This window comes from Euwallacea fornicatus, chromosome 25 (assembly GCF_040115645.1).
Source record: "Euwallacea fornicatus isolate EFF26 chromosome 25, ASM4011564v1, whole genome shotgun sequence".
NCBI lineage: Eukaryota > Metazoa > Arthropoda > Insecta > Coleoptera > Curculionidae > Euwallacea > Euwallacea fornicatus.
In genome coordinates, this window is record NC_089565.1 from 1,996,491 (window position 1) to 2,024,219 (window position 27,729).

The window sequence follows — 27,729 nt, forward strand, 5'->3', positions numbered from 1 at the left end:
GCAGCAAATCCACTAGAATATTTTAACCTGAGCACATTGTGCGTCGAACTGTTTTATTGTACTTGGTAAACCCTATTTGTTCGAATGGACTTCACTACTCGCTTCTACTTTGTGCAATTGTAGTACCTATCAGACCTATTGATTTTTCAGTCATCTAAATTTATTCCTGTCAAATTTTCAGAAAAAAAGAGCTGTCTATTCATATTATTCAAAACATCGATTTTTTTTCATGCCTGTTGAAATTATGGTACGACACTGCTCATATTTTGAATGCTTTGTTTTTGTCTGTTACTTGTGCCCTAAGAATTTTAGGCGACCTTGCTAGAATAAGGGCCACATGCCAGCTCATCTGGCAAATCTGTAGTAAATCACGTCAGTTTGAGGGTTTTTCTGGCGAAAGGGCTTAAAAAGGTTCTGCTGGTACTTTTTAGAAAGTAGTTTAGTTTTTGGTCTTTGAAGAACCTTCGGCAGGTCAATTGCTTTTGGCCTATGTTTTTTTATAGGACTCGTTTTCGTTTCTTTCATTTTCCACAACTCGTTAACATAAGTATTCATTAAAATAAATTCTTGCCGGTGTGTGGAAATTTCATTTCTGCTTGATTCAATTTAGCAACAATGCCCTAAACATGGACGCCTTGACCCCCTTTCCTTCCTTTTTTGTTAGGTAATGTACCGAATAGGGAAAAATGCCAACTCTCGCTAGTGCATTTTTCTGGTGAGCGAGTCGAATTCATTAGGCTAAGAATAAGTAACAGACGAGAGCATACAGCTAATTCGGTTCCAACTTCCAGCATCCCCAATTTTGGTTTGTTCCTGTGTATACTAAGCTATAAGACTGAGTCTTAACATGTGATGCATCGTCGTGATCAGAGAAAAGCTGAATTTGACAATGTGCAAATCCAAGATGGCGCCAAAACGGAAAAACAAAGCTGATGATGGCTGTCGAAAATCAAAACTTCGGATTTTGAGTATGGCACCGCCGCGTTGTAGGAGGGGAAAAGTTGCAATGTTGAAATTTCAATCATTTAGAACAATATTACCTAATAAACAGACAAAAATGAAAAAGTTATCCCAAAAATTTCTGTTTTCTCCGAACACTTCCGAAAATCACCGATGTTTCTTTTCACTCTAAAATGGCTTATACTTGGACTCGTAACTTCGCTCCAATTTAACCGAACTTGTATTTTTTTCGTTACCGACACCCCCAAAATTGACTTGTAAAAACAGACACCCTGTATGCCATTTAATTAACACAAGTTAAGGTAAATTCTAAGGCAACTTTTAATAATGTGTACTTTTCATAAACTTATATATAAGCATCTTGCAAAATCTCACTTTAAAAAAGTAGACACTTTATGCTATGGATATAATCGTGCAACATCTTGATTAATAAAGGACGGGAAATTACAGAAAATTAAATGTGAAACCCAGATAAAGAAATTATCTTCAATAAATTCACTAAAATTAAAAATTTAAACAAAAATAACACGAGTTTTAAGTTGTCTCGGTATTGTTGTAGCACAGTGACATACTGTTCTTATGAGAGCATTTATGGTGACTTCGTGTTGTATGCTGTAAGTTCAACAAAATATTACCGTGAAATAAAAATGCCTTTGTTACATCAATGTTCACGGCTGAATAACACAAATATTTTGGGTCATTTGTAATTTACTGGTAAAGAAGTAGAAAAATCATTTTTGTGTTTTCATTGCAACCATTGATCAATTTCAATGGAAAAAATGATATACAGGGTGTCCTCGAATTACGTGGCCAAAATAATACCGCAGATTGTTTGAGCGAAAATAAGTCGATTTAACTAAACTTCCCTCAGTCCTAAAGTTGATAATTATGGAGCTACAGGGTGTTAAAGTTGAAAAAAAAATCACATTTTCTTTAATATCTTTCGATTTCTTTGAGTTAATTTCACGAAATTTCATATTTGAGGGTGTTTTAGGATACGAAATTCAAATTTATTAACGATTTAGTTGTTTCTTCTAGGGGGCGCCACAAGCGACCATTAGGACACATTTAAACCTCTGTAACTTTTTCGTGCCACGGTGTATATTATTTTGGTATTTAAAAACCTTTTTCCCTACCTTTTATACTTAGAAAAGGTATACTTTATTGACGTCGCTAGATGCAACGGTTTTGGAGAAAAACGCATAATTCTAATGCGCTGCATATTTGCGTTGGCGCTTTTAAGTAAATAACTCAGTTGGCTATGTTTTTAATTGACATTTTAACACTTGAATTTGTTTCTCAAATGTCAGTTTTTCTTGTCAGTTTCGCTTCTTGTTCCTGTAATTTACATAAGTTAATTTAATTAATTAGTAAGTGTTATTCTCGCTTGTTGTTTCTTTGTTAATTATTATTTTTGTTTTCTATTTAATAATATCTGATTTTGAAAACTTATTGTTATACCTTTACTAATAATTATTTTTGAAAAACTTAATTTTTTTAACGGAAAATAATTTTAAGGTAATTTGCATGCATCATCAGGCTTAGATGCATTTTTCTCCAAAACCGTTGCTTCTAACGAGGTCAATAAAGTATACCTTTTTCCAAGTATAAAAGGTAGGGAAAAAGGTTTTTAAATACCAAAATAATATACACCGTGGCACGAAAAAGTTACAGAGATTTAAATGTGTCCTAATGGTCGCTTGTGGCGCCCCCTAGAAGAAACAACTAAATCGTTAATAAATTTGAATTTCGTATCCTAAAACACCCTCAAATATGAAATTTCGTGAAATTAACTCAAAGAAATCGAAAGATATTAAAGAAAATGCGATTTTTTTTTCAACTTTAACACCCTGTAGCTCCATAATTATCAACTTTTGGACTGAGGAAAGTTTAGTTAAATCGACTTATTTTCACTCAAACAATCTGCGGTATTATTTTGGCCACGTAATTCGAGGACACCCTGTATACAGTGTATTCGTTTCATTGCCGTCGTTAGCTCATTCGTTGCCTCGCTCCTCGTTTGGTAAAGTTGCGCCCGTGCACCAATGTGCTGTGTTACCAAAATCTCGATACCATAATATACTGTTATCGCACATGTTCAGTTACGGCGGCGTGATTGCCCATAGATGTTTTTGACACTAACCCCGTCTGTTTCGCGTACGATAAACCAATTTTGCGATGCCTGTACTGCAACGCGCCAATCCAATCTTGCAAATCTGTGCGGTAAAGCAATTTTACCACGACCTCGTAGGGCGCCTAACTTCACTACGAGCGAGCGCTTCGTTAAAAAAAAAAAATAATAATAAAAAAATAAAAATAAAAAAAAATGGCGGTATAATGTTAATCATCATTGTGTCTGTGTAGAAAACTAAATAACGGCGAAAAGTTATCAACACGAAGCTTTGTGTGGAAACATGAATTTGTGTATCTTAAGATAAAAGCTCTCTTATCCAGCCAGGCGCATTTTGAACATTGAACGCATAACAGAATGGTAAAGGTCGGCCTGGTACGCAATGGTACGAACGAAATTGCACGGAAATATTTAACATTGTATTGTATTTAAATGGTTTTTAACGGAGATTCTCGCATCAATTATGCTTACATCAGTGTGGGAGCGAGCTTACTTTTAAACCATTTGTTAGCGAGTGAATAGCTTATTATTATACAGCCCACCTAAATTCCACTTGATTAGGTACAAGAAAAAATAAATCTCACAGATCTGTAACAAAGGATAGCGAACGTGGATGATAAGCAGTAAAAAGAGGTATAAATTACGGCAAGCCAAGAGTGTATATGTAATAACAATGGTGTTCTTACCAATGGGGACAGCTATTGTTTCCAAACAAATTCACGCGTTGATGTTACAATATGTCGCTCCTATAATATCTACACCAGCGGAATTTTCGCAAAATTCCTTCTGCGACTCAAAATTAAACAACTAAAGACATCGACCTTTGCGCGTTGGAATTCCACTGGCCCAGCAAGCAGAACGGCATCCTGCAGCACCCAGCTAGAATCTCACGGTAGGTACTATACTAATCAACATATCACATGTGATCAGGCTGCAGGGAACTTGTACCAAGCACGATCGACCGTCTCGCAGCAGGTATACTAAGTAATACTAACGTCACAAATACACTCACAAATCTATTCGCATTGTCACAAATTTAAATTTACGCTCCCGTCTATCGAGTGGCGGGACGCTACCTGACACTGCGCTTTGCCGCTATATATTAGCAGAATTTTTGATGATGATTATGATGATGATGATGATGATGACGACGACGACGACGACGACGACGACGACGATGTTATTAATGAAAGTCTCGAACACCGACGCTATCACAGATAGTTGTTAAGATGTTCGACGCAGCCCTATCTGCGATACACCGCAAGACTAGAGAGAGTTGGTTGATGTAGGGATTACCAGTCGCTGAGCTTTGGCCAAGCCTTTGCCGATCGAAACTTCCCAGACGCATGATCGGCACGATGATGGCCCAACAAGCGCCTCAGCAGGGACGAATAACGAAGGGCTCAACGAGAAGGGGGAAATTAAAATCATCTAAAATAGAAGTCCTTTCGCTCCTCTCCCTACGTCAATTATACGGGGTGAGTTGTAGCGGAAGCGACACAGAGAAATGGCGAGGAGGGAATCTCAAAACTTAACGATCTATCGATTGTTCTCCTGTTGATCGTTGAGGAGATATTGATCTTCGGAGGTGGGCTGCAAATTTCTTAAAAATTGCATATTTCCGTGATGCGCCATCACAACGCAAGCAAATTTAGAGTGCGTTTTATTCTTATCGACATCTCTGATTCATAGAAATGTAAGATCCATAGTTGCTCAATGAGGATTGGGTTAGGGTTAAGGTAATAATATGTAATAAAAGAATTCTGATTTATTTGTTTATAATATAACTAAGAAACGGACGATATCGTTTCATAACGAACTTAATTCTAAAACTTTTACTCCGCTTTAAAATTTGTCGAAATCCTTGTAATTTTTGATAAAATCGCGCTTTTGTGGAATGGTGTCAAATGAAACTTAAAGGGATTTAAAGGGACTACCAGTCAGTAACCATGCACTTTTCGGTTGGTAAGCTATTTGTAATTTGCTGAAATCGGGGAAGTAAAAGATATCTTACACATATGGCGTTACATCGTTACATTACATTACACTGTTATACATGGGACGTTTCAAATTCGGCCCTCGTCATTGGGACCTGGGAAACTGGTCAAGATGCGAAAAAATTTAAATAAAAGCAAAATTGTCCATTTAGCGCTTGGCCAAGTGCCGTTTTCAAACTTGAGCTTTCGAAGTACTTTGAAGATATTCGAAAATAAACTAAAAATTTGAGATTTCGTTTTTATTTTTTTAAACTTTGTTTCTACAAAAAAAGCTCAAAACCTCAAGAATATTTTCATAGCCACTGTTTCTCGGCTATACGATGACGTTTTCAAATTTGCCAACGTGCAAATGTGCTTGTGCTTTTGGGTTTTATTGTCAAATAGCGCTGAAGCAATAAAAGCACAAACTCTCCAATTTTTAGGTTTTTTCGGACATTTTCGGTAACGTAATATCAAATTTACTCGATATTTCGATTCATTGGACGTAGGAACTGAATACATGTAAACACATACAGCGGCCTAAACTGAAAATGATACACCTGTGCTGAAATCACTATTTATTAATAAATTTTCACTTCCTCAACAATAAACTAGAATACAAATTTTTTAAAATATTATGCTAAATCTGTTCTATAATATTCACAATTAAAAACAAATAAAATAATTCTTACAAAGTAAGGAAAAAAATTTAATTTTATTTGCTTTCAAAACGAATCTCAAAATTAAAATGATATACTTCTTTATTAATCGTTTTTGTAATAAATTAATATTTAATTGATAGTCCCTTAGCTAAGATAACTTCGCAAAGACGATTTAGGGTCGATTCCACCAACTTTTTAATGAAATTAGGGGAAATTTTCTCCAATTCTTCGAGAAGAACACGTTTTAATTGGTTTTTATTGGAAATCTCATGTTTCCTAATTTCCGCTTCCAATTTAGCGCAAAGCTTTTATATAACATTAATGACGGGTGATTGCGATGAGATTTTTATTACATGAGGACACTTGCACAAAAGCAACTCTTTCACAATTTGGGCGCTATGCGGGGGACCGTTCTCCTTGTAGAACACAAAATCGTTCGAAATGTTCAGTTTTTCTACGCTGGGTGGTAAATTTTACCGTAATATGTCTAAATAAACATGCCTGTCCATAATGCCGTCGATGAAATGCAGCTTTTCTGTCCCAGTACTGGACGTACAGTCTCAAATCATCAAACTTCTTCTTCCCTGTTTAAAGGTAGATTTTAAATTTGCTTTCTTTAACATTTTACCAGGTTTCCTCCAGGCAAAACCACGACCATCCGATCCAAAGAGATTGAATTTACTTTCATTTGTAAATAAAGCCCTTTTCCAAAACTCATATCCTTTATCCAAATGCTCTTGGGCAAACTGTACTCTGATCTCCTGATTCTTCACACTAATCAACAGCTTTTTTCTAATTACTCGACCATGTGATTGATATTTTTGCAAAATTATTCTTACAGTTTCTGGATTGACTGACTAATGCTTTTCAACTTCTATAACTAGCTTGGTGGCACCTCTTCAGGGATTTGTTTTTATATATCGCAAAATCCACCGTTCATCAGCATTATTAAAAAAACTTTTTCTTATCTTATTTTTTAAGGTTCTCTCACTCTTAAATTATTGTATAATGTGTCGTATTGTTTCAGTACTTGTTTGTAGAATAGCGGTGATTGCCCTAATATACTTGCCTTTTTTATGATAACTAATTACTACCTCACGTTCTCTCACATTGGTATCTCTTCCCATATTGATTTTGAACCACATTCTAACAATTATCAATGAAAGTCAACGAGGATTATTTATTCTTTGCATTTTTTAACATTTTTTTACATTCATAAATATTGTATTAACATAAAGTTCACCTGTATCATTTTAACTTTTCAATTCGTGTTGAAAACAAATAGAACTTAATTTTTTCCTTCCTTTGCAAGATTTTTTTGTTTTTAATTATGGATGATACAGAACAGATGCAGCATGATATTTTTAAATGTTTGTACCCTAGTTTATTGTTAAATAAACGAAAATGTACGAATAACTAGTGGTTTCAACGCAGGTGTATTATTTTCACTTTGAGCCACTGTATATACATGCATATATCTGTTGAAACGTGTTCTTAGAACATATAAGAGGCCTATACAAGATTGTTACTTGTTATGAAATATATAAAAAATCTTCGAAATAACGCCATTTTATTAACACTTCTGGAGTACGTAAATTCAGTTTTCGTTTTCTGCACCTTTTTAGACTATTTCAAATCATACAAGACAATTCAAAACAAGTTAATAAAAAAATGTCACGTATATACTAAATACATTAATCAATGTTCTTATTTGTCGTATATCTGATGATTAAACTTGATAATTTTTTAAATATTTAAGTGTAAAATGATTTAAACATTTAAATCACATCCCTTCATCATGTATGTTCAGATTAAAAGTATTTCTTGTGTTGTAAGATATTTAATTACACGTAGTTTTCACTAAAACAGATGGAGTATCATAGAGTTGATAATATCATAGAATGGTTGGTCGCCAGACAACTTATAATTAATAATTATTTATGAGACGTAAACCTTTATTTATTTTTTTTGGGGGGGGGGGGGAGCACCTTTTGACTCATAAATGAACGTATTTTTACTCGCTCTCTCACTCCCACGTTCCTCAACGTAAAGAAACTTTAAAAAATCTTCCTAAAAACAATTCTGTATGCATTTTTGCTTTTTGAGTTTTTTTTTTCAAAATCACTCTTTAAACCGCTATATCTTATCATTAACCGATGGAATTGTACAAAATTGTACAATTTTATTTTTCTTTATGTCTTAAATTTGACCAGGACGGTGGTTAATTTGAACATTTGTGCGAATAATCAATAAAATTTCCCTATTTTAACCTCACGTTCAATTTTTTTTTAATTCCATTTACTCAAATGAAATTAAGTAATTTGGTAAGACATGGCAATCTTAAAAGATGATTTAAAAAAAAACACATTCAAAAACCAAAAATGCATACAGAGTTGTTTTCAGATAGATTTTAGTTATCCAATAATGTGTTACAAGAGAGGTATGTCGATATAATTTTTTTAAGTTAAAGTGCGTGAGGATGAGAGAGTGAGTACTAACACATCCATTTATAAGTTAAAAAGCGACTCCCAAAAAATAAAAAATTGTATGTTTTTGGAAATTTTTGAGTTTTTAATAAATCGCTCTATGTATTTCAACCCAAGCTTACTATGACCATTTCAGTAAGTAGAAATGTAAAAACCGCTCATAACTCTGAATTGTCCTAAGCTATCGAAATACTCTCGTTCAACGTCGGACGCCACTTCAGGCCGAATGATTCTTATCCCAGTACTTATTCCGTGATTGAGACATTGTTTTGGAAATAGAATTATTTTGGCATACTCTATTTTTTATACAACTTTAAAGAACAAAGCTAAAGAGTTCAAGTCCTCGATGGTCACTGTTTAGCACTATCTCTCCCATAATCAAAGTTAGGCGTAATGAAACACCTTACAAAGTACCTTTAATTTGGAGATATGCTATATAAAATAATAGGACCCAAATAAATCTTTTTGTATTCCAACATTTTAGAAATTACCAGGTATAGCTACAAGTGGTGCTACATAAAACATTCTTAGAATTGGACACGCCATTCAATTAAAAAGAAAATATGAGTCGTTGTGTTTAAAAAATGCTCAAAAATCATCAGCCGCCAGGAAGTTCCCTTTCATAAATATACAAATTGCATGCACATGTTAGTAAAGAGCAAAGTAGATTCAACTTACACTTAGTGTAGGATTCGTGAGTTCGTCAATGGAACATGCGAACTTGTCTGATTGAAGACTGTCAGAAGAGGCTCAACGGTTCGCGTCACTTTTAAAGTCCATTTGTTAAAAGTTAGGTTAAGTTGAAAAGATATTTACACTTTCATCGAAACTTTCTGTTATTGTGACTTTCAAACAAATATTAATTAATTTATAATGGAAGGAAAAGCTCAAAAAATGCCGAAAGTGGCAAAAGTGAAAAATAAGGCACCCGCCGAAATTCAAATAACTGCTGAGCAACTTTTACGGGAGGCCAAAGAAAGAGACTTAGAAATCTTGCCTCCGCCACCTAAGCAAAAAATTTCGGACCCAGCCGAATTAGCAGACTACCAGCTAAGAAGACGTAAACAGTTTGAGGACAATATCCGAAAGAACAGAACAGTTATTTCCAATTGGATAAAGTATGCTCAGTGGGAGGAATCTCAGAAAGAAATTCAAAGGGCTAGGTCAATATGGGAGCGAGCTTTGGATGTGGACCACAGAAACATCACCATTTGGCTAAAATATACGGAAATGGAGATGAGAAGTCGGCAAGTGAATCACGCACGGAATCTTTGGGATCGAGCTGTTACAATCCTTCCCAGAGTCAATCAGTTTTGGTATAAGTACACTTATATGGAAGAAATGTTGGAGAATATTCCTGGGGCACGTGCGGTTTTTGAACGTTGGATGGAATGGCAGCCAGATGAGCAAGCCTGGCAAACATATATCAACTTTGAGCTGAGATATAAGGAAATTGACCAGGCAAGAAGAATATATGAAAGATTTGTTATAACTCACCCTCAGGTCAAGCATTGGATTAAATATGCTCGTTTTGAAGAAAACCATGGTTTTATTCATTCTGCAAGGCAGATATTTGAGAGGGCAGTACAGTTCTTTGGAGATGATCACATGGACCAGAAACTTTATATCTCATTTGCCAAGTTTGAGGAGAATCAAAAAGAACATGATAGGGCTAGGGTCATTTATAAGTATGCTTTGAGCCACATTCCTAAAGATGAAACCAAAGATTTATACAAAGCCTACACAATTCATGAAAAGAAGTTTGGCGATCGAACTGGAATAGAGGAAGTTATTGTTTCAAAACGGAAATTCCAATATGAACAAGAAATCGCAGAAAATCCTACAAATTATGATGCCTGGTTTGATTATATTCGTCTGGTAGAAGGTCAAGACGATATAGATGCAGTGCGGGAAACTTATGAAAGAGCCATTGCCAATGTTCCACCTTCAAAAAATAAAGACTTTTGGAGAAGATACATTTACCTGTGGATTAATTATGCATTCTTCGAAGAGCTTGAGGCTCAAGACTATGAAAGGACCCGACAGATATATAAAACATGTCTGGAATTGCTTCCACATAAAGTATTTACTTTTTCAAAAATATGGCTGTTGTTTGCTAAATTTGAAATCAGGCAAAAAAACTTGGCTGCAGCCCGAAAGGTCCTAGGAATGGGTATTGGGATGTGTCCCAGAGATAAATTGTTTAGAGGCTATATAGATATTGAAATTCAGCTACGTGAATTTGACAGATGCCGAAAGCTTTATGAGAAATTTCTAGAGTTCGGACCTGAAAATTGTGTTACGTGGATGAAGTTTGCAGAGCTAGAAACTCTTTTAGGTGACATAGACAGAGCCCGTGCAATATTTGAGTTAGCTATTAACCAACCAAGATTAGATATGCCCGAACTTCTGTGGAAATCATATATTGACTTGGAAATATCTCAAGATGAGACTGAAAATGCGAGACAGCTTTATGAGAGATTGTTAGAAAGAACCAATCACGTAAAAGTGTGGCTCTCATATGCAAAATTTGAACTAAATCAAGAATCTGAAGATGGAATGAATATTCGATTAGCTAGGAGAATTTTTGAGCGAGGCAATGATAGCCTCAAAAATTCACCTGATAAAGAGAACAGAGTTTTGCTATTTGAAAACTGGAGGGAATTCGAAAATACACATGGAGACGAAACGTCGCAAACCAAAATCAGTGCTAAGATGCCAAAACGTATTAAAAAAAGGCAAAAGGTAATGGATGAAGAGGGAAGAGAACAGGGTTGGGAAGAAGTATTTGACTATATATTCCCAGAAGATGAGTCCAATGGTCCGAACTTAAAATTACTTGCAGCAGCGAAGAGTTGGAAGAAAAATGTGGAAACTACAGAAGAAAACTAGTAGTGTTTACATTTTATGTATTATGTCTTGATTTGATTCACTTTAATAAATAATGCGAGCTAATTTCCATAGAAACGTTCAAATAAAGCGCTAGTAAATTCAGTATTTCTATGTAAATTAGTTTAATATTAAAATTACTAAGATCACAGCAATTTGGCCTTTAGATTAAGGAAGCTAACGTTATGCGGTTTTTATTTTTTTATTGGAAAACGGTGCGAAATATATAACCAATTATTCGTCTACAGGGAATTTTAGCTCAGATTGGACCAACACTGGTAGCATTGCCATTCTTATTATTTAGTAAAAATGTATTAATGGTTTATAAAGTAAAATTTTTTAAAACTTACGAATACATAAAATAATCAGGTTCTTCATTTATTTTTTTAATAATACTAAATTTAATTTTGTAGTGGACTAAACAAAAAGCAAATATGTTAATTTTCGTCATATTTCCAACGTTGTCACATCTCCTTTTTCAGAGCTTTTCAAGACGAGAAGCTTTGAAATTGTGATCCCTTTATTTTCTGTATTCTTTCATTTTCCCCTGTGAATGAATGTTTCTAGGCCAGATCCAAAATTTGTCTACTCGGATTTCCCGGTCTTTTGTGTATCAATGTTAAACCGTGTCTGTTTTTCCAATAACCAGCGAAGGGTAGAGTTATGTTATTAGTATGGTATGGAAAACAAAACCTCCTAGACTCCAGGTAACTTAATGCTCTTTCCAAGTAAAAGAAATAAAATAAACAGGAAATAGGGAACACTTAGACTTTTCAGACTACTAATTTTCTTCAGAGAAACAATGATAAAACTAGAAATCCAGACATAGAATTCTTAGTTTGTTATGGGAAATTAAGAGCAAATGATCAAACGAATGAGGAGATACATACAGCAACCACAGGACATGAAAATAATTGATGGTCTTCCTCAGCAGTAGCGAGCCCAATCAAAACTTTAAAGGTACTGTCGGGCCAAATTGTTAGAAGAATATACAGTCAATCATTGCTATATTTGTGCCTTAGTGACTACTTTGAATATCAGATATTTGGCTATGAATTTTTAATAAGATTACTTATTGATCTGAACACGTAATGTAATTACAACCCTATAAACTCATCTAAATTTTTTACCAATAAATATGAGACAATTTGTTGTCATTATGTGCAATAAAACTGAGGTTGGAAAATCATTTATATTTTCAACAGGATAAAGATCTGAAACACACAGCCTATTTTGTGAAGCAATGGGCCTTATAGTATAATACACCACATATGTTAGCTACACTTCTTAAAAGTCCTAATGAATCCTATTGAAGGCCTCTGGACAGATACGAAAAAAGAGACTATGAGATCAAAAACGAAGACACTTTAAACCAAAAACTTGTTGATATTTGGAGCAATACTAAAACAGAATATATAAGAAAAAATTCTAAGCAGTATGTCAGACCTTGTATGTAATGATTTACTTCCATGTTAGCAAGAACTTTATATCTTTCATAAGCTTTGCAGAACTTTAATAATTTGACCCACCCTAAGGTATCAAACACAAAGAAAATAGGTTGCCTGTGTAATATCAACCATTATCTCCAGCGTGTTAAAAAACAAAAAGAAAAAAGCTATAACTGAGTTATTTATAAACGGATTTTGATGAACTAAAAACCAAATGAAATTATATTTTTCAAACTACTCAGTAGCGCCAAAGTTGATTTTTTTTTTACTGAAATACTTCTGCTTTAGGTGGTAATTTCAGAATTTCAAATAGAACTCTATATTTTTTAATGTATGTTCTGATAGAAAATATTTTTAAGTTTAAACATTAACTTGTCATAGACCGTTAAATTTAGAAAAGTGTTTTCTATTAAAAAAAATTAAGTTCTATTTGAAATTCTGAAATTACCACCTAAAGCAGAAGTATTTCACTAAAAAAAAAACGACTTAGATATTACTTAATAGCCTGAGCAATATAATATTGGGTTTTTAGTTCAACAAAATCCGTTCATACGTAGCCGGTTTATACTTTCGTCCGTTTTTTTTTTAAGACTTCCTATGTAAGCTGAATAATACATTGCAACAAAAATTATCTAAGTACCCCCCACACGCAACTTTGAATTTTTTTAAGGCCTAATTTAACTGCAGGGTAATTAGAGCATATAACCATCTTAATTGAGAATGAAGAGAAATGTAAAGTTAAAAAATTCATTTATTGGGTACATAAAGCTGCCAAATAGGATATTTGTTTTGTTAGTACCAAAACCATGGTGCATGCAAATGGTGCATACAACCATTTGCGTATGGAAACAATAATTTCCTACACTTATAATATGTTTTTTATAGGTATCAATTTGGCGCTAATTTCTTATTTGCCTGGCTGCTCGGAAAACACATCTCATCAAAATACTTCTTTGATTTTAATTAAGTAAAATATAACATTTGAAGCGTTCAGGCAACGAAACAAAAGCTTTTTAAATGAGTGGCATTGGGCCCACCGTGGGTGACTCTATCACCACATTATCCGAAGCTTTAACTCTTGAAATCGGCCCATTTGAAGCAGTCCATCGCTGGAAAGCTTTGCCAGAATGTGATGAGTTTGTGGGTGCAAGGTTTGTATTATTTATACCTTCAATACTTACTTGTATGGCAATGGGATATTTTCAGGAGGAGCAAACATACTATGGTAGCATATAACGATGCCATTTATGTTTTTGGAGGAGATAATGGTAAAAGCATGTTAAATGACTTGCTTCGATTTGATGTGAAGGAGAAAAGTTGGGGAAGAGCTTTTGCGACCGGAGCCCCACCTGCACCCAGGTGCCGAAATGCTTCTCAATTATTTTCATAATTATTTAATTTGCTATTTTTGCAGGTATCACCATTCTGCAGTGGTGTATAATGATTCAATGTTTGTTTTTGGTGGATACACAGGAGATATTCATTCAAATTCTAATTTAACCAATAAGAATGACTTATTTGAATATAAATTTAAAACTGCTCAATGGACCGAGTGGAAATTTACTGGTAGAATGCCAGTTCCTCGTTCAGCACATGGAGCTGCTATTTATAATGACAAATTGTGGATATTTGCAGGTTATGACGGAAATGCTCGATTAAATGATATGTGGACTATTAATCTGGGATTCGTAAGTATCATTACATTGCACATTTTCTGTCATGACATTTTAACAGGTTGTAGAAGAATCTATTTTATGCCAAAGTGTTAATGGAAATTAGCAAACCTTAATACGGCTGGCTTTTCTATTTTAAAACTTAGTCTAAAACTATATTTATGTAAGTTTCTGGTTAACGGCCATCAAAAAATTATTATTGGTACTTTGCCAAGCGAATCAAAATTTGATAGTTTTTGCCAAATGTTGTTTTCAATATCAAGGATTTTGTAGTCATATTAATTCTTATTTTTGTCTGGGAAGTTTTAATTTGCCACAACTAGATGGTGCATAAAAACAAACTGTCACCTGCTTCTATTGCAAACCTATCAGAATCTGACCTCTATTCCCTCGATATCTTATTGAATAAATAAAATGTGAAGTTCCACCACCCTGTATCTCAAAAACGAAGCAATTTAGTAATTGCCAATTACAATTTGGAAACACGCTATAGCCTGTATAAATTAATTGTATTATTTTCGTACCCACTAAAATTATATGTTATTAACTACTTTTTAAGGGTGAACGAATTTGGGAAGAGATTAATCAAAAAGGGGAACGTCCACCGACCTGCTGCAATTTTCCCGTGTCAGTGGCAAGAGAGTCCATGTTTGTTTTCAGCGGGCAGAGTGGGGCAAAAATGACCAATTCCTTGTTTCAGTTTAACTTTAGAGAGAAAACGTAATTTTCTATAAACTAACTTTATGAGTCACTAATATAGTGTTTTAGTTGGACAAGAATTTCTACTGAACGAATTTTACGCGGAGCTCCCCCACCACCCGCCAGGCGCTACGGACACACGATGGTAGCATTCGACAGGCATTTGTACGTTTTTGGAGGAGCAGCTGATGCCACGTTATCAAACGATCTCCATTGCTTTGATTTGGATTCGCAGTCATGGAGTGTAAGATGAGAGGTCGATGTTTGTCGTGATCATGAATTACAGTTAATTGATGTTTAGGTAGTTCTGCCAGATCCGGAGTCCTATTCTCCTTCAGGTAGACTGTTTCACGCTGCGGCAGTTGTTAGTGATGCAATGTTCATTTTTGGCGGTACCGTCGATAACAATGTACGCAGTGGGGAGATGTTTCGGTGGGTTTATTACGAGTCATATTCTCAGTTTTATCGGCTGAAATCCGTATGGGTCCTTCTCTGCAAATTTTTGTTGGGAAAATAGTAGAGCTTAAATAATTCGGGAAAATCCTGAGCCCGTAGGTTGAAGGATGTTTTTCTTAAAAGTACATAATCAAAACCATTTACGTAGAAACAAAAATGTATAAAGTGTAGCAATATACATTTTACGTACCAAAAATTGAAGTTCGAGAAACATAACATGTTAAGATTCTTTGTCGAAAAAATCATAATACTTTTTTTTCTTAAGGTTCCAGTTTGCAAGTTATCCTAAATGTACACTTTATGAGGACTACGGAAGTTTATTGACGAAAGAAGAGTGCCAAAGATATTATGATATTAGGTTTTTAGTCGGCGAGGATGAGGTGAAAATATGTGCTCATGTGCCCATAGTCGCGGCGAGATCAGCATACTTGAGAGAAAAAATTAGGCAAGCGCGTATAGCGATGGAGAAACATGTAGAAAAACTATTCAAGGACAATAATAAGGGTAAGTTTTATGATTCACTGTTAAAAGTCTTGATAACACGAATATTTTTTTGCAGTGAACGATATTCATGTTACTGATTATTTAGAAGTAAAATTACCCAAAGCCAACTGTGACGCTTTTCGAATGGTCTTGGATTACATCTACACGGATCAAATTGATCCTGCCAAATACATTACGAAGGATGAACCCGATCAGGAAAAAATCATTCTCATTCGGTTAGTAACTGACTTTTCACTTTTTTGAACATGAAAAATATTTTATACTCTATACGAATGTATAATTCGTTATTTATATAAAGTTGTTTTTCAAATTCGGAACAGTCATAACTAATTTACCATATTGCTACGGTTTTTTCTGTGTTGGGTGGACTACAATCGATGGATAGAGTTTAAACAGTAAATTTACGAAATTAGTGTACAGAAAGGTCTACTATTCCGATCATCTAGTAAAAATTTTTTCAGCAGTGGTGTCAACTAAATTTTTAACAATCTTATTAAGTATTAAAAGAAAAAATATGCAACTTTCTAGTGGTTCTGCTCTTTGCTGTTCAATCTGGATGTGTGTGAAAAACTCTTACTATACGCAATTACTCGGTACTCATACCACGAGACAAATAATGACCACCTTGTATAGAGGGTGTGAATTTTAAAACTTTCCACCCCTCTTATCTCTAAACGGGATAGATTTTTTTCAATCATCAGAACACGTCGATTTTTTTATCAAAGAGCAATCATTTTTATGTAGAATTTATTGCGCCTCTCTCATCCCTTTACTCTGCCGAGACACACTCTCAAATATGTTAAATAGTAAAGCGCGTTAAGTGTGTATAAGGTTGCATGAAACATTATTTACTTACTTATGGTACTGGCTGATATTAATAGTTATTCAAATCAATAAAAAATTATTGCGATAATTCATGTTACTGCGAGTAATTTTTAAAATGGTATACGCAATTAACAAAGAACTGAATTTATTTATGAGGAGCAAGAAAGATACGCAAGAAGAATAGCGGATGTTTTTAATCCTAGAAATCCTAATTCTTATGTGAGCCAAATATATGTGTTGTAATTAACACAGAGTTAGAACTGAAGCATAAAAAACTCAAAACTAATTTCAGAAAATGTTTTGAATATCTTCAAAACGGAGTTTCGAATTAATTTCGACTCGAAGCAGAAGCGTACACAGTTGAGACCTGAAACACAAGAAAATTCAATATTAATTCCTGAGAAATAATCTTCAAAATTGTTACGAATTAATTTTTACTGCAAGTAGAGGCGTACACAGCTGAGACCTACAATACAAAAAAATATCAATATTAATTTCCGGCAAAAATCTTCAAACAAGTTAGAGTGTGGAATTAATTTCCAGTTAAAGAAGAGGCATATATAGACGATTTCTGAAACACATTTCTTTTAATTTTCGGAATAGCTCCAGTTGCGATATAACTTTTTGGTCACATCCAAAGATGGGACTAAATACCTTTCAGGAAAGTAAAAATTGCAAGTTATTTCGACTTTTTAAAATTTTAAATGCGTCGTTCTTATTGACCTGACAATACTTCACTGTAAACCATAAGAAACAACAATCTGAACTGAAGCAGCAAAAGCGTGAGCCAGACTTATGTTAGCAACATCCACTTTCACTCAAAAATTGGAATTAAAACGTCATTCATTTTCACTCACTGAGCCAGTCACTCGCTAAATCAGTCAAGCGGCGTACCTCACGAGTTTTTAGAACAAAAGAAATCCCGATTATCCCGATTATTAGTGCAGAGCGCATTACGAACATCTTTCTCGTCGCTGCGTTAATTTTCAAGTGAATCATTTACAAAGTGATATCGGTACCACCTGCCCTTTGTAAAGGTACAGCTCATCGCCCTTGAAAACGATACGCGATACAAAGTAATATGCGATGTTTCCAGATTTAATAAAATAAGGATAAAGTTGCGAATTCAATGCAGCGGTTTCTTTACGCAAACATACCCCGACGAAATAAAAAATACGTTTTTTATTGTAAAGAGAATTTGATAAAAAATAAGTTAAAGGTTTTTCAACAATACTAATTTAGAAGTTCATATGCCACGTTCATAATTGGTATATATAAATACAGTAAATCAAAAAAGTATTCGTACACCTCGGCAAATATCATAAATCAGCTATTTTAAGACTAAAAACAAAGAAGTTTGGATTTTTTAAAATGCATTTATGCAAAAAAGGATCATCCACACGTGTAAAAAAGAATAAATTCACAATATCTCTTCGGTCACAAAGGAAATTAACATTAAAATTCTCCAGGTATATCCAAAAAAGTATTCACACACTGTCAATTTTTCAATTTTTATAAGATGTAACAAATAAATAATATTTTAATTAACATCTGGTTTGATATCCTTTTGCATCAAGGACAGCTTGCAAACACCTCGGCATAGGTTCCACTAAATTACTTGTGATTTCCTTTGGTGTTTTATCCCATTGTTCTACACGCACTTGTTCCGTGTCGATAGCGCTGCGAATCGCCCTGTATCTTTTATAACAATTTCCAAATTTTTGGACTGAATATTGAAAAAAAATTGACCGTGAATAATATTTAGGATTATGGATGTTTACCAGCTGGCAGAGGAATTTGAAATGTCCAGATTGGAGCATCTGTGCGTCCAGTTTCTGAACACTACAATTTGTCTCAACAACATTGTCGAAGCTTTAAAAAACGCCGATAAGTTGAAGCTGGATTTCATAAAAGAACAATGCCTGAGATTTATAGTTAAGGAAACAAATTTCAATCACATAATCATGAGCTCGGAATTTGAAACTTTGGACAGCCGATTGATGGTGCAGATTATCAGGAGGAAGCAGATGCCACCACCAAAAGTAAATTATTATTCGCCTCTATTAAGAAATTAATTTGCAGGTGTTTGTTTCGTGTCGTTTTAGGCCGCCCATGAAACTACGTTCGATTTGGCTAAACATTCGCTGGAACATGACATGGGGGATTTCTTGCTCAACACTGGAAAGGAGTTTTGTGACGTGGACCTTATCTTGGATGATCACGTCATTCCGGCACATAAAGCGATTCTGGTCGCAAGGTCTGGTTACTTTGAAGCCCGCTTTAGGTCCTGTATGCCGAACGAGACTGATAAAAGAGTGAATGTAAGTATAACTAAACTGCTGCAACTATCATTTTGTATCGCAGAATTAAAGTTCCTATACCGGGTGACGTTATTCCAGCGATTGCTCCGATTTAAAAAATTGAAATTTTTAAATTTTATAGTTTGAAAATAATAGTGTAGCGTCTATCCACAAATTTTACATACGGCTACGTACCAAAACTCGAATTTTCTGATAGTGAACCTTATAAAATATGCAATTTCGCAGAAAAACCGGTGGTGTTTTAGATAAAAATTGGTGAACTTACCCCGTCGAAAAAATCCTTCGACACCCTATTGCGTTATATCTATTACGGCGACACAAAGATGCCACCCGAAGACTCACTGTATCTTTTTGCATCCGCATCATTTTTCAATTTCTCAAACATACGTTTGCAAACGTTCTGCAAACAAAACTTGGAAAGAAACGTTACCCACGAAACTGTCATCGAAGTGCTCGAAGCGGCAGATCGGATTCAAGCCACTGATATGAAGAAATACGCGTTGGATTTGATCGCCCTAAACTTCCCCAAGGTGAGAGTTACTCCGATAAGGCTAAGTCATACTGTTTACTTTAACATCAAGCTCGTGTTCGTAAAACCTTAGAATCTAACGAATACCCAGACTGCATTGGTACGTTTCTGACTAAACAAGCTTACAGTTAATGTTGACACCACATTAATAATTAGACTCCTAATTGAACGAGCTTGCTGATATATAATATATGTCGGTTCTGATAGGTGGTGAAACAACCTCGTTTCAAAATGTTAGACAAGGCGTTAATATTGGATATTTTGGACATACTGGCCGATTGTATGGGTAGTAATTTGATAATCGATCCATGACGAATCAGGAACCATTTTTGCTGTGATATGTGGCTGGAAGAAGGGAGGAAGAGGCCAGAGAGCGGTGGCGGCTTATGGGCTTTTAATCGGAGATTTATTTACATCAAAGGCATCAGAATTAAGAGGGAGTATTTGCCCTGTATTCCGTACGCGCACGACAACAACAATCTATTGTGTTTTTTTAAGACATAGATGATAAGTACAGGAAGTACATTACGAAATTACAAGGAATGTTTCCGACAGTTGTATTTAACTAGAGTTTTTAAATGCTACAATTTGAAAATTTTCTTGGCATGTGCAAAGAGTTCCAAGTTTTTTGATCTAGACTCCAGGAATGGTTAAAGGAAACCCATTTTATGGTGAGTCGTTGGCATAAATACAGTTCTTAATTTTCCATTTTTAAGCTCTGTTGAAGTTTTCGTTTTCAAACTTGGCTAGTTAAGTTTTCCTCTTCCATTAAAATTTTAAATGATACACAATCTTGGAGGACTGTTACTTACGATGTAATAGACATAAATCGTTTTCGGGGGTCATTTTGTCACTTAGTTTAATTCCAAGCAGCAGACTAAGTTGAAACCCCTGTACACAATTTCAAACTACGAAAACATTCCTTGTTTTCACGTAGATATGTATACCTAAATTTTCATGTTTCTTGACTTATTAAATAAATGTTTTTTCTTAAGAAATATTCAGAACTATCAAAAAGATTTTATCAGTGTTCTTCGTTAAAATAATTGAAAAAATTTCATATAATAGTATATTAACACTAAAGTTGTGAAGTACATTGTTATGCTCGAAGGTTAAGTTTGCAACACAAGGAGCACAAAGTCGATTGATCTAAGACCTGAGTGTCATAAGCATTTCACAATTGCAGTGTATTTGCGTTTTTTTTTTCACTACTAGATTTGATAAAATTAGAAGAACTTACCCAAATTAAGAATAAATTAAATCGGAAATATAAAAGTAGAACGCATTTTCAATAATAACATTGACGATGACAATATCTTTTCAATATTTGAGGTGGACTGTGAGTTTATTTTATTATGGTTCGGAATAACGTCTCATGCACAAGGGGCCGTTAGAGGGGTGGAGTTACATAGTATTGTCACTTAATGTTAGCTGAAAATTGTGTGCAATTCCATCGCTCCAAGAACCTCTACAACTACTTGTCAGGTGTTTTTCCCAAACAAAATAAAAGGAATAATTAACGGTGGCTTCCTGCTTTATTAACTTGCTAAGTAAGCTATATACTTGTCATTATTAACACATCTTGAAAAAAAGACCTCGAGGAGGTACTTTACTGTCATTTACTGGTGTCTTTTAAAACTAGTAGTGGAAAAAACAGTTTATTGTGTAATTAATGGTAATTAGTGTAATATTGAAATAAAAGGTCTAGAATTGTGAGAAACTTATTATTTTTTTAATCGGAAACAATCATTCGTAAATACGCATTACAATAATAAAATAAACACATAAAATGGTTTGTTGGAATAAAACGAATGTGCCCAAAATCGTTTTATCCCGTTCCGAGGTGACAATGATCTGTCCCGAAGACTTGTGTAATCGAACGGTTAGTTTTAATTTGTTCATTCTACACTGGAACAATACTTGTCAAACGCCATAGGGTTTGATCTCAGATTTGAATACGTTGCTATTATATACATCTGATCTATTGGTAATAATTCAATAATTATTATATTTCTATCTTATATACAAAAGTAAAAATAACAATAAATAATCAACTCTATCAAGTATATGACTTCGGAATAAAATATAAACTTTTATATACAATATGAGGGACCTAGATAGTCGAACCGTCATTAAAACGCCCCTGGGTTGGTTGAGCCAGACGTTTTTGTGAACGTTTGTTAAAATCTATTATAAAATGACTTAAAATTCAGTATAATCTAATATTATAAACGAATCAACAACAACTTGTATAGTACCGGCCTGCAATTGCAGCTACTTCCCTAACCTACTAACCTCTCTCCTGTTATTAGAAGTTAATTAAAACCGTTATTCAGTTTGGCACTTAAAAGAGAGTGCTGTCTCGTCGCTACTCAAAACACTTAGATAAATTTCAGTCTAGGTTACGAAACTAAATTTCTAAATTGAACAACACCTTGTATATCTCTCGCGTATAGGAAATCAGCGTCTCAGTTGAGGATATGGAACATTTTGTGCAACATACTATAGAGAACGTCGAGTTAGTGAAAGTTTGCTTTTCTGCCCGACTATCTCAAACTTATCATCCTTAAACGAACGTGAAGAGCTAGAATTTTCTAAAATTCTAACTCTTTAGTATTCCCTACGTGGATTTAATCCAGGCCGCAGGCACCCATTGCGGTTCTCGTTCCAAACTGTTGATTTCGCACAATAAGTCGTGGTACGCCCTCTCGGTGTCGTTATTGATGATGATCATATCGAAATAATGACCGTATTTATTTTCCATTTCTCGAGCTTTGTCGATTATGTCCACCAAGTCTTCTTCCTAAAGTAGAATATTTGAGACAAAGTTAGTACCGATAGAGAAAAAAGTAGGCAAGAATTGAAATGTCGTATACGAAATATAAGGGTAGTTTGAGAAGTAGATTCTATTAAGACACTTTAGCAGGTTTTATAAAAAAAACACCTTTGGAGAAGGTCGTATGGATGATACATGGATAGTTCAGGAGCCATCTGCCGTGCAGGGATGCTCCTACAGTTTGCAAAAAACCATCCATTTTTGTAGATTTTAAAACGTTAGTTTCATTTATTAAAATTTTTTGAGTTGTATCAAGGCGGTTGAGCGAAGTGCAAAGATTTGCATTTTCATCTAGCAAACAAACCAAGATTCGGAAAAAATCAAAAAACAGAAAAGTTGCATTTTTAGCTATTCTATTTGAAATAATTATGAAAATTGCAAATATCTGGGGGGCCTTGTTGTTTTTTGTGAAAAATTTCACTGGGCCGCTCCATGGGCTTGCGCGTTGTTAAATTTTTGAACGAGCCCTAATATGTCTAAAAAACGTGCGATCGTGGTGCCCGAAAGTTTTAATTAAACTGGAACAAATGTTTTTGTTTTTTATTTAAAACAAAAAAGATTTTTTTTTAGCCGCGATAGCATGCATTTGAAAAGTGAAGTTATTCCGGATATGTAACCTTAAAGTTACGCCGTATGTTTAGGAAACACCCTGTAGAATATTTGTTTTACCTTACATCCTCTTATGTAAGACCAGATGTCCAATTTCACACAACATATCGGAGTGTTGACTTTGAATAAACATAACTTTAAAGTTGGGCACGTATGGTCAAGGTTTTACAAAAATAACATAATTTTTTTTGCAAATGGCAGTACCTGCCTTGCGCAATTTATGGATTTTCGACTGCATGATGATCCAAGGATGAACCTATCCATTGACTCGTTTTAGATAAAGTTCATTTTAAGATCACCTTAAAATTGGTTCTGTTTTCAGTTATTCCCGAATTTGATGGAAATCTGTTTGTTTTTTATTCGTGGTTGTAGGCTCTTCGTAAGTTAACTTACCTTATAAGATTCCCCCAATCTATCTTTCTTTATCTTCAAATTTTCCAAATTCGGTGGCGCCACGAAGACAACGTAGGGCTTCAAATCGGACGTCCGCAGTATTTTCAAACTCTGCGGATGCAAATTCAGCACGCAAATCTTCCCCGAATTCACCACCGACCGAATAGCATCAATCGAGGTCCCATAATATGCCTTTTCGTACTCTCCATGTTCGACGAACTTCCTGGATAAAATGTCGGCTTCAAATTGAGCCCTCGTGATGAAGTGATAGTCTTGGCCGTCGATTTCGTTATCTTTTCTTGCTCGTGAAGTGTCTAAAATAATCATGTAAAATTACATGCGTTTGAGACATGTTGGAAGAAGTCTTACGAGGTATGGCCGCGGCAAATCGTTCGGAATTCTCCATCAACCTCTGTCTAAGCTCGTGTCGGCCAATATCAGGTGGACCTATAAGCACTACTGGCCGCTTTTTCTCGGTTCTTGGATAATACAGAGACACTTCTTCGTAAGTGAGGATCTCTTCTGGATCGTAGTCGTCGTTCGTATACATGGGGTATCCACCTTTTTGTCGGGAAATTCATGATTAATTGATGATGATTTCAGGTTTAGTCGGGCGTATATGTATGCACATAGGAGTGAGACTTAAAATTTCTTTATTTTAAGTCATCTGCACAACATTCTTAAGAAATGTGAAATAACCTTTTTATTTATTAATATCTGTAAAATTTGAAAGTGATTTCGAGTAAAAGCAGTGAGGTACGACGCAAAATTGCGAATTTTGTAATGGAATAGGCGGTGCCAGGTGCCCCAAAGGCCAACTTTTGTCGGTCAAGTCGCCAGCTATGGAGGGTTTTAATTTGCCAAAAGCGCCAATATCAGATAGTTTTTGTTTTTGAGATGTTGGGGGCAACTGGCTAAAGCTTTTTTAAATTCTACGTCATGAACTTCAAATGAAAAAAAATATGTAATACATAAAATTTAAAATTTTCGAAATGTTTTCAATCTACAAGAGCAACGTGTCATTTCTCAAAAAAGCGTTCACAGGCGCCATCACACTTTTTTCGAATACCGACCTGGTTTTTTTCCGTTAAGTAAGGCCTAATTAATTTTCAATTATCACTTTCTACTTTTTTTTGATCAGCGATTTTAATTTGATTAAGGGAAATTGCTGGATTGGCAACAACGCACTGATTAACTGACCCGTCCGTACGCCCGATCTTAGTTCGATTCACTTTTCCATATGGGGATTTCTTAAAGATAAAATTTACCTTCGTCATAAGCTCCCTTTTTCTTCTTTTTCTTTGACGCTGTTCCGCATAGGAGGGTCGAGGTATTAGATTTTTTCGTAGGTTTGGATATGCGTTCGGCGGCTGCCAGGCGCATAGTTTCTCTTTGGTGTTGGAACGAAAGAGATGGAATTAGCCCAGCTAACGTTTGATCTTCTTCCCCTTCTCTGTAAGCTTGCCACCTAAAATATTTGTTAATAAGTGATTGTTAAGAGAGATTGGTTTCGGGCCATGTTATACCAGTTAGGATCCTCTTGGCTGATGACGTGTAACACATCTCCTTTTCTAAAACTAATACCAAGCTCTCGACAGGGTATGTACATATCGTCCTCGGGGTCATAGTCGAAGAGAGCTCTCACGTGAAGCACCAGATCTCTAGACATTTGACTCCTACAAGCAAACCCTTTCAAATATGCTTCTACGTGTTGAGTTGTTAAGGTTGTATGATTATGTCATCATATATGTATGTACCTCAACCAAATTTCTTATTAAGAATATAACATTCCGGAAGCAAGTACTTATTCAAAAGATCGAGAGTTATCTCCCATCTTAGGCTGTGTTCTGTTAAAATTGCCGCTATGAAACTTGACACAAGTAGCGGTCATACTAACGCACCTGGACTGAGAAGCCGGAATAACCAAAATAGTCAACGACCCCTCCATATCTTTCAAAATATCACAGACTGCATTGACGCTTTTCCCGCGCATTTCGATCCCGTTCACCTCCAGGATCTCGTCGCCTTCGTGGAGGAGACCGCTCTTTTCCGCCGCTCCGCCCCTCACAATCCTCCCTAAAACTCCATTTAGAAACGATTTCCTATTACTCAACATGCGGATTCTCACCAATAACCACCGCGTCGCCCTCGTTCCTCACTGTCGCACCCAGAGGTTCTGTAGTCTTTTCGATGCGGATAATTTTAATATTGTCATCGGTCCCGAAACGGGTGTTGGCTAAGGGGGTGGCGGTAATGTCGCCCTGCGGTGGCGGAGACGTGGAATCCGGCGGCAATTCGGTGGCCACTCCGTCGTGGGCCACCATTAAAGCTTCGAATTCGTACCCTGTTAATATGGTGGCCAGTTCTACCGCGTACGCGCTCTGAGAAGTGGCAAGAGCGTCCAGGACGTCCCTGAGAGCGTTCTGGGAGGATGGTCTCGGTCTGGAGCTTATTTTCTGGCGTACCGTTTGAATTTTATTGTGTATGGCAAGAGCACGACCGAATTGTGGCGACAACAACAGAGATTGCACCGCTGCTATTCTGCCCTCAAGCCCGGAAATACCGGACCCCGCCGAACTTTTCTTCAGTTGCATTTGGAGGCGCTGGACGGCGGCCACCAGGTCCCCGTAAGCTGCAAGCAAACATCAGTTATCGTTACGATCGATACCTAGCGAAGAATTTTGCTTTAGATAGTTAGGAAAAACTAACATAGATATTTCATTATATGCAACTCTGAAAACGCTCGCTTCCCAACCAGTTGTGTGAAGGTGAAACTGAAAATAGACCTTTCCCGAAAGGGCACAGGAGAACAACCTTGAAGGCCGTTTTCGGTGTGTTGTTTTCCCCGTGGGAAAGTAAAAATTCAACTGCGATGGCTCCCGAGGTTCTCCACTTCCTTAGAGAATATCTACGAGCTACAAACGTATGCGCTGGGCTGTTACCTGAACATTCAAAAGAAAAGAACTTATGAAGGATAATACCAGCAGTTCGTGCAATGGACAAGAGAGAAGAATGTGCGGGGTGTTAGCAGTGATGTTCTCCCCGTTTACCTATCTGAAAGGGCTGATGTAATAAAATTTCTACTTTATGCAGCTGATTTCCCAGCACAAAACAAATGATTTTCTGTTAAAGGGATTACAATGGTACGCAAATTACCTAAAACTATAGGTCTTTTTGTCAAACGGCAATGCGTTGGCTACAAACTAAAAAACTCGACATTTTTAACTATCTACTGAGCAAATTTATCGTTTCATATCAAAAGGGCCAGATGATAAATGCCAATTAACAAAGGCCATTGGGATTTTCGGTATTTTTGGCTCATGCCGGAGAGACAATTTAATACGTTCCATACTGGATGGCTCGGAATACAATCATCATTACCCGATGGTGTTTATGCAAGATGGCACAAATCATTGATCAATGAATTTCACGATTACGGATGCTGAATATCCATTCGAACCATGCAAGGTTTGCCGCAGATTGCAGGCCTTACGACCAGGCTAATTTAAGTAACCCAAGACTGTCTATTGCTTATCGCAATGGAAATAAATGTGCTCAGAACGTTGGATGACGTACAATTAATGGGGACTCATGAGGAATTGTCAAACGTTTCAATCTTCAAGACTCGAGCTTTGCACCCGACATGGTTTAAGGCGATCTTCAGCATCGATAATGGTCGACGGTGGTGGAAGCTTGCTTACTTCGAAACGACATGAAGGATGGCGTCCTTCAGCAGTAGCCGAGGGTTATGTAGGAGACGGAAAAATTCAAACTTCTACAAGACTGTTCAATTGTTCACACCTCAGTAATGCTGGAGCTTCCGGTTTAGAGGAAAACGACACACAAGAAGGCAACTCCAGCGAATCCTCCGCTTCTTCAGCAGTCCATAAAAATGGCGTCATCTCAATTTTATCCAGTGCCAGTAAGTTAAGTGCCAAAGAGTAGAATATTCACATTAATACAAATTGCGGTATTCATATTAACATAAACTAAAAACCTGATTAATGTTACATTTCTTTGCTCGAAACGAAATAGTATACGATTCTTTGCACAAGTAATAATGTTTTCACAGTATGAATGAATAATGAAAAGTATCGTCCATTACACGAACGAAATGAATTTTTCTGTGCTTGCATGACTTCCCGTGTGAGGCGACTCGCGCAAACTTTAAAATGCGATTTTTCGGACACGTAATGAAATACAATGTGAGTCATAATTAAGTTCGAAGTTCTTTAGGGCGCATTCCTCGACTTAAGACATTAAAAAGTTTCTAGAAACTTTCGTCGAAAAATGTTCCGTGTCCGAGTTGCGGCTTGCACGGTACGTTCCCGA

At 35.7% G+C, this 27,729-nt stretch overlaps 4 protein-coding genes across 6 annotated transcripts in view; 2 read left to right on the top strand and 2 right to left on the bottom strand.

The window, feature by feature from the left end:
• Window positions 1–4,344, bottom strand: part of LOC136346990 (guanine nucleotide exchange factor for Rab-3A-like) — a 34,339-nt gene extending 29,995 nt beyond the window's left edge. The window contains exon 1 of the mRNA XM_066296589.1: window positions 3,778–4,344. The gene's annotated coding sequence lies outside the window, so the exon portion shown is untranslated. The remainder of the gene's footprint in view (window positions 1–3,777) is intronic.
• Window positions 4,345–8,992: 4,648 nt separating this feature from the next.
• crn (pre-mRNA splicing factor crn) lies at window positions 8,993–11,250 on the top strand. Its single transcript, XM_066296586.1, has one exon. It carries the CDS (start codon window positions 9,089–9,091, stop codon window positions 11,105–11,107), a length of 2,019 nt encoding a protein of 672 aa, XP_066152683.1. The 5' UTR covers window positions 8,993–9,088; the 3' UTR covers window positions 11,108–11,250.
• A 387-nt stretch (window positions 11,251–11,637) lies between these two features.
• Window positions 11,638–21,279, top strand: Lztr1 (Leucine zipper like transcription regulator 1). Its single transcript, XM_066296581.1, has 14 exons — window positions 11,638–11,811; window positions 11,862–12,064; window positions 13,438–13,703; window positions 13,759–13,911; window positions 13,967–14,240; window positions 14,785–14,945; window positions 14,994–15,168; window positions 15,226–15,356; window positions 15,646–15,884; window positions 15,940–16,099; window positions 18,475–18,751; window positions 18,815–19,030; window positions 19,276–19,560; window positions 19,767–21,279. The coding sequence occupies exons 3-14, from the start codon at window positions 13,570–13,572 to the stop codon at window positions 19,869–19,871; spliced, it is 2,310 nt and encodes a 769-aa protein (XP_066152678.1). The 5' UTR covers window positions 11,638–11,811; window positions 11,862–12,064; window positions 13,438–13,569; the 3' UTR covers window positions 19,872–21,279.
• The window catches only part of sdt (stardust), a 66,367-nt gene continuing 59,907 nt past the window's right edge, over window positions 21,270–27,729 (bottom strand). For all 3 annotated transcript variants that reach the window (XM_066296573.1, XM_066296572.1, XM_066296571.1), the window contains 7 exons: window positions 25,526–26,029; window positions 25,299–25,473; window positions 24,924–25,073; window positions 24,666–24,865; window positions 23,767–23,958; window positions 23,398–23,711; window positions 21,270–22,362 (listed from right to left, as the gene is read on the bottom strand). In XM_066296573.1, coding sequence (XP_066152670.1) covers window positions 22,180–22,362; window positions 23,398–23,711; window positions 23,767–23,958; window positions 24,666–24,865; window positions 24,924–25,073; window positions 25,299–25,473; window positions 25,526–26,029 — 1,718 coding nt within the window. In that variant the 3' untranslated portion in view covers window positions 21,270–22,179. The remainder of the gene's footprint in view (window positions 22,363–23,397; window positions 23,712–23,766; window positions 23,959–24,665; window positions 24,866–24,923; window positions 25,074–25,298; window positions 25,474–25,525; window positions 26,030–27,729) is intronic.

Excerpts from the sequence above, each read along its gene's own strand:
- crn (XM_066296586.1), top strand. The coding sequence starts at position 9,089 with ATGGAAGGAAAAGCTCAAAAAATGCCGAAAGTGGCAAAAGTGAAAAAT.
- Lztr1 (XM_066296581.1), top strand. The coding sequence starts at position 13,570 with ATGAGTGGCATTGGGCCCACCGTGGGTGACTCTATCACCACATTATCC. Across the intron at positions 15,885-15,939 it reads ATTCAAGGACAATAATAAGG|TGAACGATATTCATGTTACT; the intron begins GTAAGTTTTATG and ends ATTTTTTTGCAG. Across the intron at positions 19,561-19,766 it reads TCGCCCTAAACTTCCCCAAG|GTGGTGAAACAACCTCGTTT; the intron begins GTGAGAGTTACT and ends CGGTTCTGATAG.